Genomic DNA, 9,696 nt, shown 5'->3' on the forward strand with positions numbered 1-9,696 from the left:
TTGTCGGGAAATAACCCGTGCTTTCAAAACTTCTCCCATGCTTTTCATCTTGCAGGGGCATACAAAGCATGTGGCTTAATTTCATATGCAGGACAAATTTTCTCATACAAAACTGGAAAATAGAAACACTTTTTTAAACAAGTGAATTTAAAGCAAAATTATGCCGACCAGTGCAGTATTCATACATACATGTAGAGAGGTTGTTAGTAGGTCTCAGACTGATGATGGAGAATAAAACCCTCTAGGATTATGGCAATTTTGTGTTTGTATTGCTTTCAGGAAAAAAAAAATCTCCTAAAAGGTCTGTATTATTATCAGCCTGGGCCTGCAAGCTCCACAGAACTGTTAATTTAGTTTGAAGTAACAGGTTTAACCAATACTAATAGTTTTAGCGAATTCTTTGAAGAGAGGAAGCTATCTTTGTTACTCTGGAATAAATTCCTATTACTTTCCCTTCAAATAATTTTATAGCCCAGTGTTGTTTCTTTCATCTTACTTGTAATTTGCTTGGTACAGTTTTGAAAAGCCACCTCCTGCCTTAGCTAGATCATTGCAAGCGAATAAAAACCTTCAGAGTGGACAAAGAATCTTCACACGACAATTGAAAAGTCCGGAGTCTTTTACTGTTAATGACGAAGGCAAGCAAACCACTTCCAAATGAGTAAAGTTATGCATCTGCTTTGTGTCATACATTTGCTATGTGAAGTTATGTGTAGTTATGAAAAGAGAAGTTAAATCCAAGACTTGAGAATTAAATCCAAAGAAAACTAGGAATGTTTTCTAAATGATTGTTCCAAAAATGCAGAGATAATTGTATGCTTTTCTATATCTTCACATTTGTAAACATCTCCGTGGAAACATTCCAGAATGTTTTGTTATCTGCTGCTCCCAAGGACACAGCAAATGTCCTGCTGCTTTATTTAAAAACATAGATCCACGAATTGGTTGATTATTAAAACATAAAAAGGTGTAAAATGGAATATTCTTTTAAAGTAACAGGCAAAAATAGTTAAAGATTTTTGTGGGAATTCTTCCAAGTGTTGAGTCTAAGCTTGGGCTTCTCACACAGAACTAGTGATAAGCTTGCCTTGGGGATTTTTTCTGGGTTTATTGGGTTTTTTTGGTTTTGTTTTTTTTCCCTTCTCCTGTTTCAGCTTGGAATATAAAAGAACTTTTAACTGTAAGATAAAACCTCCTCTTACCTATCCATGTCATTCATCTTGGTTGTCTGGCAGCTGCGAGGTGGCAAAATGGTAGGTGAGGGAACCTCACAGCTGGTGGGAAGCAGAGGGCTGACGCGGAGTCCAGTAGCACCTTTTGCAGAGTGACCCAAGTAGGGACTGTGATGAAAGTTCCAGCCAAGTAGAGGAGAGACACCACCATCTCCTGTTTAGGACACAGGTTTAGCACTGTGGACTTGGGACTTGTTCTGGAGGAATTATTTCCTCTTGATGTGTAAGTGGACAGAGTAGAATCCTGCAGTACTAAGTATGGAGAAGCAGGCAACTCCCAGCCCAGAGCAGTTTTGAGGTCAAACACCCTCCCTACCTGCTGGTACTAGTTTTATGGTGGTTTTCAAGGAAATGTCGAACAGCCCAAGACACTTTTGTCTGAAAGATACCATCGTGTGCTGCAGAGGTGAGAGGTAATCATCAGGAATGTCCTTGTTTGCCACTGTGTGAGCCAAAATTAGAAGTGCTTTCAGTTGTAGCAGCATAGGTGTGGAAGGGACCTACCTCAACACTTTGCATTGAGGCCACCTTTCCTAGCAAACGTCTTCTCAAAGCTGTTTCCTCCCTGCTTTCCTCAAGGGTGCTGTTTAAAATTGTCTGTTTATTGCACTTTTTGTTCTACACTTCTTCCTCTTCAACTTTCAGAAAGGGCAACATTCACAACTGGAGCTTTGCAGGATATATCTTAAATATGAGGACTCATCCTGCAAGTGCTCTGCGTTGCCAAATGTAACCTCTTTCATGATGCTCTATGAAGTACTGGTTTGGTTCTGGTTTTCCTTGGCGTGTTAATTCCACCATGGATCTTCCCTGATGATTTAACGAACAATCTTAATTTTAGGAAACTGAATTCAGTCAGCTGAAAACATACAATATGACCAAGGTTGTAGTAGGTGTTTGTTGTGATGATGTTGCATGATTTGATTTAGGTAAATGCTGTTCTTCCGTGTGAATAAGACAGAATATTACAGGTAATTAGGGTAGTTCTGTTTTGCCTTCACTTTACTGCAAATACCCAAGAGAGAAGTCTAGTGCAAAATGCACTAGCTGTGTAAATCTAAATATAGCATCATAGCCTGGAGCATAGCATCATAGAAAATAGCATTACAAGTCTAAGATATCTCTCCTTAAATACAGGATCTGGTATGTGATTAGCAGTTTCAGCTGCTCCCAGCAGGCCTTGGGAGGCATTAGAATGCCAGTATATTTAATGACAGTGAAGTCCGGCCTCTGTTTTTTCCCAGGCAAAGTTGTCGTAATGAACAGTGGCTCCGAAGTTCTCCCTTCAGACAAACAGGTGCTTTCTGTGTGCCAGTAATCCTAGACGATTCTTTTAATCTAGGTCTGACAGCTGATACTTGGAGAATCTGTCCTCTTTGCTCGTAACATTTTTCCATGGATGTGAGTGAGCAGATGCAGGACGTTTTTACATCTGTTTATCTGCTCTGGTATAAGTGCTCGTTAGACAAAGTCAGAATCAGTGGGGTTTTAGCAATATTGGCATGGAAAGGTAGCGTAACTTTTATGGAGAATGTTTTAACACCTGTTGTCAAGTGACAGTACTCATTTTAAAATGTAAATGAAGCTAGGGTGAAAGTGCAAGTCATAGGTAAAGAAAACGATGTCTACTTTAGTTCAGTCTATGTAAATAGAAGTCATAGAAATGTTTCCAGGCGGTTAACAGACTGTACGCTGAACGTGTGTTTCGTTAAACAGTATGTCTAGGATTGGTCATGTGCTTTGTACTTTTTCAGAGCCTGGACGAGGTAGGAGGACGCTATTTTTCAAAGGTGGGTCTTAATCACTGCTAGTGTTTTTCCTGTGATACTCTACACAAAAGTTCCTGGAGTTACAATACGAGGCCAAAAGACTTGAAGACTTCCTGTGAGGTTTTTGTCTTGTTAATTTAAACACTTTAAAAGCAGAGGAGAAAGGACTGCTAAAGAGGTAGCCAATAAAAAGGAGTGCTTAGTCCATCCTTTAATGCAAACCAACACATTTTTGGTATTATTCTGGTGTTTCAAAACCGAAGCAAAACGTCACAGCTTAAAAAAAACCAAACCAGGCTTGCTTGGTTTTGCTTAGGATTTTAATGTCCTAGGAGAAGGGTTATTTTCTTCTTTTGGATCAGTCATTGTAAGGTTTTCCTTTTGTCTACTGCATGTTTTAGCTAGCTAACAATGTTACAGAACCTTCAGGATAAAAGGTAAATCCTGTGAGCTCTGCTAAAGCTTTCACCGATTTTCATTGACAATACAAGAATATCCCTCTGAATCTTCAGTCCTGTCTTTGATGACCTTGTTTGCTGCTAACCCAGAAGTCTTAAGATAGCTTTTAATGTATTACGTTTATTTAAAATAAACATATGGACAATTTGTATTTTTGTGGTCTCCTATTTGTTCCTGCTCTTCCAGCTGTATATACATACATTTCAGGTAAGCCGTATGGTTTCCTGTCTGTTTGATTGCTTTGTGTGTGCATAGAATATATAAATTAGGGCCTGAAGGAAGGACTCACAATAGTGAGGAATGTCCTTCTTTTGTAGTAAGTTTTATTTGCCTTGGTCCCTTTTAAACAGTCTTCCAAAATATTTGTTTTAAGGTGACATGTACGCTGGTAGTGTGGATGGGAAACTGTCGATGACCACTGGTGATCAGCTGCCCTTCATTACTCAAATGGGGCAGGATATACCTGAATGTGGTGAGTGACAGTGTTGCTGTGAAAATGACAACAAACCTGTTCATATAAATATCAGCAAGGGACAAATTGAAGTGCTATTTTTAGCTACTGTTAACACTTTTTGATTCTTTTATGCAAATTTGTAAGACAAGCCCACTGCTGTCATGGTGTTTTTCCTAACATGAGCACGATTGAGGCACAATGGCACAATTCTCTAGCCCTTGAGACTGACTTGCCTTGGATTGCCATTTAAATAAAGAGCAATATTTTACAGAAGTCCTCTGGACAAAGCTTTTGAGGCTGGTCTAAAGACACAATTTATCCAATTATTTTCCCCCCTCAAGATCAAAATGAGTTTTAGAAACAGCTGAAATCTTACAAAGGATTGAAAGTCTCAGAACAGCATGTCCTGGTACCACCAACAGTAACTGGACTGCAAGGCTGCATTTTCTTTCCGTACTTGTAAATGAGGAAGACAAATACTGAAACGATTAAGTTTTTATCCTGTTCCTTTTTGAGGGCTTGAACAGGCCTGAAGGGCTGTTAAAATAGCTGATTGGCTTTAGCCTGGTTTCCTCAACACATGACAGTGATGTGTGTGCTTTCCCTATCCGCATGGTCCCTGTGCTGAATTTGAAAGAAAGATGAGTGAACTTTTTTGAGTCTTACATAAATGACTCTCTGGAAGTTAAGAAACCAAATATAAGACCAAAATGATCAATCCATTCAGAGTGAGACCGGAACTCAGCTGTTTGCTTCTTGGTCAGTCAGTCAGCTGGTGTTACTGATGTGTTAGAGCTCTGGTGAGCTGCAATGGATGTTGTCGCTTGCTGACTGGAGTAGTGGGGTATTTCAGAGTAGAGGGCATTGGGTCACAAAACTGTGGGGTGTCAAGCTTTACTCATTCCACTGCTCCCAGGAAGATTACTCACTATAAGAATGCTTATGGTAGATCTGGTTTTTAGTGGTTTTACCTGAGGATTACTTGTAGGACTCTCTTGTCATCTGTGGAACTCGGGCTCCTCAGCTGAAGGGAAGTAGTTAAATCTTTCCTAAAAGCGCTACTCTACCATCTTTTCCTTGGGGATATAAAATAAACAGCAGCTAATCCATTTTGTTTTACCCATGTAGTAATCCTATCAGTTCTTTGGTCATCTTTGAAGTTCTCTGGGAAAACAGAGTAGAGCTGAATTTCTTTGAAGGTTTGGAGTAAATTCTTTCTTAAGTAATACAGAACAGAGATGACTAGGTTTATGTTATACTGTCACTTCCTTTGCAAGTTACTTTTAGATACAGTTTAAGGAAGCTTTTAAGGAACTGGTTTATTCAAGGATGACAGCTTGGTGCTTTCAGCCTTCGTGTTTCAGGATCTTCATTTTGTCAACCTCCTGGTCTTCTACATCCTCTCGTTTGTATCTCAGGAACTCCAGACAATGCTCCAATATGCAGACAGCCCCATGGAGTCCAAACGGATCAGGATGGTAACGTGATGATGGTGGATTCTTATTTAGGCCTGTACAAAGTCAGTTCAAGGACAGGAGAGAAAACCCTCCTTCCACTGAGTGAAAAAGGTGATGCTACAGTTAGTAGGGAAGTAGACTGACCTTGGGTTTGGTTCTCATGCTTATATATAAATTGGAAGATCAAGGCACTTTAATCAGTTGAGAACAGTACTAATGACTGTGAGGACTGGGACTGATTGGAAGCTCATTGTCTTTATATTTTAAAGAGTTGTTTAAAAAAACCAGAAGAAAACAAATACAATGATATTTGTCAGGGGCTTTTGGTTCCGTATGTGTTATGTTGAGTGGCAACCTAAGCATATTTCCCTGCAAAGGAAAGTAACTTGGAGCTTGGACTATAGCTTAGGACAAATTAAAGATAGCAGTGAATAGGAGATTTGGAATTGCAATGTCTGAAATCTTAAGCTTGTGTGGCTTTGAATAATTTTGAGCACTTGGTGGTTTTGTACTTATTTTAATCAGTAGTCATTTTTATTAACTGGGTGTGGGTGGACTGCCTTTTGAATTCCTAAACAGATTAGAAATATCAAAGAAAAATGTGATTTATTTTACGGATTCAAGTAGCAAGTGGGAGAGATGACATCTCAAATATGAGGTGAGATGAGGTCATCTTTGAGGCCATTTGTTTGGGCAGCTTAAGAGCTAATTTTTGTGCTGGCAGCACCAGTACTAGACTGAAGAAGAGACAAGCTTTTTTGGATTGTGCTTGAGTGGTTTAGCCAAGCATGCTATGAATGCCCTGAGGCAGGGGATGGGCTGTGCTATTCTGTAGCTGCTTTTCCAAAAACAAAACAAAACCAAAAAAACCCCTCAAACAACATAAAAACCAACCCCAAACCAAAAGAAACCCTAACCCTCCCGGTATGACTACCCAGAGAACTTGTCATGCGATACACTACAATCTGAACTTCTACAGCACGTTAGTTTCTCTCTGGTGTCTACCCACAAGCATGCTCTGAAGCTGCAGGAAATGCAAGGTAGCAGGTTGCTGCTGTACTTGATGGTATCTTTTCAGTGTGGTCATGACCTCTGAGTAAAACTTTATCTACAACAAACTGTAAAGCTGCAAATCAGTGAGGTCACAGACATAAAGTTTACACTGAGCCTTGTCTTTACTATCAAAACCGTGGATAAAACTAAGCAAGGAGAAAAATCACATGAAGGGAAACACCTTTAATTTAAGGGGTGGGAATCAAGATCCAGGTTATCAAAGGGGGGAAAAAAAAGAGTAGTTGACATCTCTTCTGTATCACTTGCTGTTTTTAAAGCTGACTGTTCGGTAGTGCACCATCTTTGCCATTTAGGATTTCAGACATGACAAGGGGCTGCCAGTACAAGTGACAAACATAAAGACAGTCTCCTCTTCACAGGGTTAATGTGTATATAATTCAAGGCTGCCCTGCAGACTTCTAGCAGAAGAAACTTAATTTGTTATCAGAAGTAAAATGCCTATACTTGCTTTAGCATTCACAAGTGTTTTGCTTCCTGGCTTGATCTGAGGCAGTTGTAATTGTTCACAGAAGCCTGACAGGCCTCAGTCTTTTGCTAAAGCAGGAACTGCAGAGTAACGTATTTTGAACTCTCTGCAAAAACATTCCTCTGTTTTTACAAGAATACTGTGATCAGCCTGGGAAATGACATGAACAGGATCCTTTGCTCCTTTAGTGATGCAAGCTTATTGTTTTTACAAAGATGTCATTCTGTAATGTCAGTTTTTACTGAATCTGTGTTAATACAACTTCTGAATATTTTCTGTTCTAATTGAAACCAGGTACTTCGATAGCCGAGTTTTTTATTAGATGTATTGATTAAGGAAATTGAAACCAACCATCTTGGTTGCCTTTCAGCCTATGACCCTGTAACAAGAAGAGTAAGAATGGCGCTCAGTGGCTTGTACGTGGCAAATGAGGTTGCACTGTCTCCCTATGAAGATCGCATAATAATAGCAGAAACCAGCATAGGTAGATGCATATGGGATGTTAAACATCATTCTCTTTCTCCGAGATATAAAATATTATGTTTACATTACATGGTTTTAATCAATTTGTAGACATGATTTTCACGTTCTTGTCTGGTTTTCCTTACTTTTCTAAAAACATAAACTGAAGATGTGTGGTTGCTATTGGAAACAGTCTCAGGTTTTTTTTTTTCTATTGTAAGAGTCACAGGTTTTAGTTTAGGTAGAGATTAACAGCTGCTTTTCCCACTACTAAATGTTTTTTATACTGCTTTACTGATATTGGGCTCTAATTCCCTCAGACTTACAGTTATCCTGATGACTCTGTTATTACATTACTAGCAGACTTCAGAGGACAAGTGTTGCTGCATAATTATGATGATTAGCATAACGCCCTCTTTTTCCCCTTTTAAAGGGAGTCAGTGTTTTAATAGTGTTCTATTTCATGGAAGTTCTAAAGCCAGATATAGTATTAGTTTTCATTTAACAGGCACATTTTCTACAAATAGATGTTTTGACCAGAACCAGGGACTTACTGTTTATGTTACATGTAGAAAGATGAGGTTTTTGACCAATCATCGTTATTCAGGGTTAGTCCCTCTTTGCATTTACTACTTCCTGTACAGTTCTGTATTTTTGAAAATTACTTGCCTGAATCAAGCTGACGGATCTTCCATGCTGTAAAGCAGCCACTGTAATTCCTACAAAATTCTCTTTTTGCAGCTACTGGGTGAGTGGTGCTAATGCAGGAAAAAAGTTTTTTTCATAGACAACCTGCCTGGGTATCCAGATAACATCAGATGATCAAACACTGGCTTATACAGAGTTGCAGTATCTAGTACTCACTTTCCTGGTTTCTCTTCTCCCTTTCTGGATGCTTTAGGACCATACCCACTCCTGGAGAGATGTATCGCAAAGGTAACTTTGACACTGCGTAGTATTAACTACTGGTGTCACAAAAATGTTATTTTTTTAAGTATGAAAGAACTTGTCATTCTTCATTAGGAAACCCAAGAGACTGCTTTATCTTTACCAGCCAGCACACCAACACATACTGACTTAGATTTTTCTAGAACATGTGGGAGTTTCTTTTGTAGGTATTAAAACACAGCAGTTTTACTGTTGTGGTAATACCAAGAACCCATTTATAAAGTAGAAAAAATCAGTATTGACAAAAGTAGTCCATAGTTGCAAGCTCTCAGCCCTTCATTTACAGCAACATGGTATTGTCAAGGCAGGTGAAGAACCCTTTACAGAAAACATGAGGATTTTGCTAAAGGAATCAAACTGCAAAGTCATTCAAGAGTCACGTAGTTGATCACAATTCACCATGCTACTTTTTCAAGGAGCTGTGCTGCCTTTTCCCTAGGACTTGCGCAGGAAAAAAAATCACTGAAGTGGGTGATTCAGTTGTGTTCCATCAAGTCTCTCTTATTCCTGTTTTCAGAAAATGGGTGGCTTTTGGCAGCTGGAATAAGTTCAAACAACTTCTTGAGCAAGCAGGCACAGACTGTACTTCAAGATTAGTGACTGATTACTGGACTGCCAGCTTTAGACACAGTCCAGTGGATATTATCAAGAGATTAACTGGCAGCTGACTACAGAAACACCTGGAAAGCAGTGTACTAGTATTGCCATTTCTTTTTTTTAGTCATAGAACTTTCCCCCCTGCCCCTTGAGTGAAGTGTTTTAACACTGTGTATTTATTTTTCTAAACCAGGTGACTCCCCTTATCATTCTACAGTATTTTTCTTCACAAACATGGCTTGTTCTTAGAAAAACGAAGGAGACATTGTGGCAAGCTTCCACGGCCCTGACGGTAGTATCACTTGGTCTGTCAGCAGTGTCTTTGAGCACAGTGAGAAGGTGTTATCTAGGTAATACAGAGCTCCCTTCTGATGCTACAGCAAACTCTATATATAGTTTTCATAAGCTGGAGCATCAAAAGATTGCAGTGTTGTTTCAAGCAACTGATGGAAGACTGCTACGTCACTGAAGGAGAAATGAAACTGACAGCACATGGTTAAGCAAAAATGAAAATACAATGCAGAAATGCTTGTTTTAGAAGCTTGTGAAAGCCTCAGACCTAGGTTGGTTAAAGGTACCAAATTATGTTGCTGTATAGTTCAGAAATAGTTATGTATGTATTTTTGAACAGCTGCACAGAATCATTCAAGGATGTAACAGGGGACTGAGGTGAGTAGCACCTATTTTAATGTTGCTCACAGTTCCCATTTTGGAAAAAAGCCTTATGTAGTATTTTATTGTTCCTCTCCTCCAGAAGCAGAACACGCTGCTTTTAGTT

At 39.2% G+C, this 9,696-nt stretch overlaps 1 protein-coding gene across 1 annotated transcript; it reads left to right on the forward strand.

Moving 5' to 3' along the window:
* Positions 1–516: 516 nt before the first annotated feature.
* On the forward strand, positions 517–9,272 carry LOC104490405 (adipocyte plasma membrane-associated protein-like; the record flags this gene model as incomplete). Its single annotated transcript, XM_010132682.1, is given in 9 exon segments — positions 517–638; positions 3,834–3,932; positions 5,333–5,482; positions 5,932–6,029; positions 7,248–7,395; positions 8,081–8,146; positions 8,149–8,314; positions 9,118–9,168; positions 9,170–9,272. Coding segments are annotated over 9 exon segments (1,003 nt in total), but the record flags the coding sequence as incomplete, so codon positions are not given.
* Between the last annotated feature and the right edge of the window lie 424 nt (positions 9,273–9,696).

Source organism: Buceros rhinoceros, unplaced genomic scaffold (assembly GCF_000710305.1).
Source record: "Buceros rhinoceros silvestris isolate BGI_N320 unplaced genomic scaffold, ASM71030v1 scaffold40123, whole genome shotgun sequence".
NCBI lineage: Eukaryota > Metazoa > Chordata > Aves > Bucerotiformes > Bucerotidae > Buceros > Buceros rhinoceros.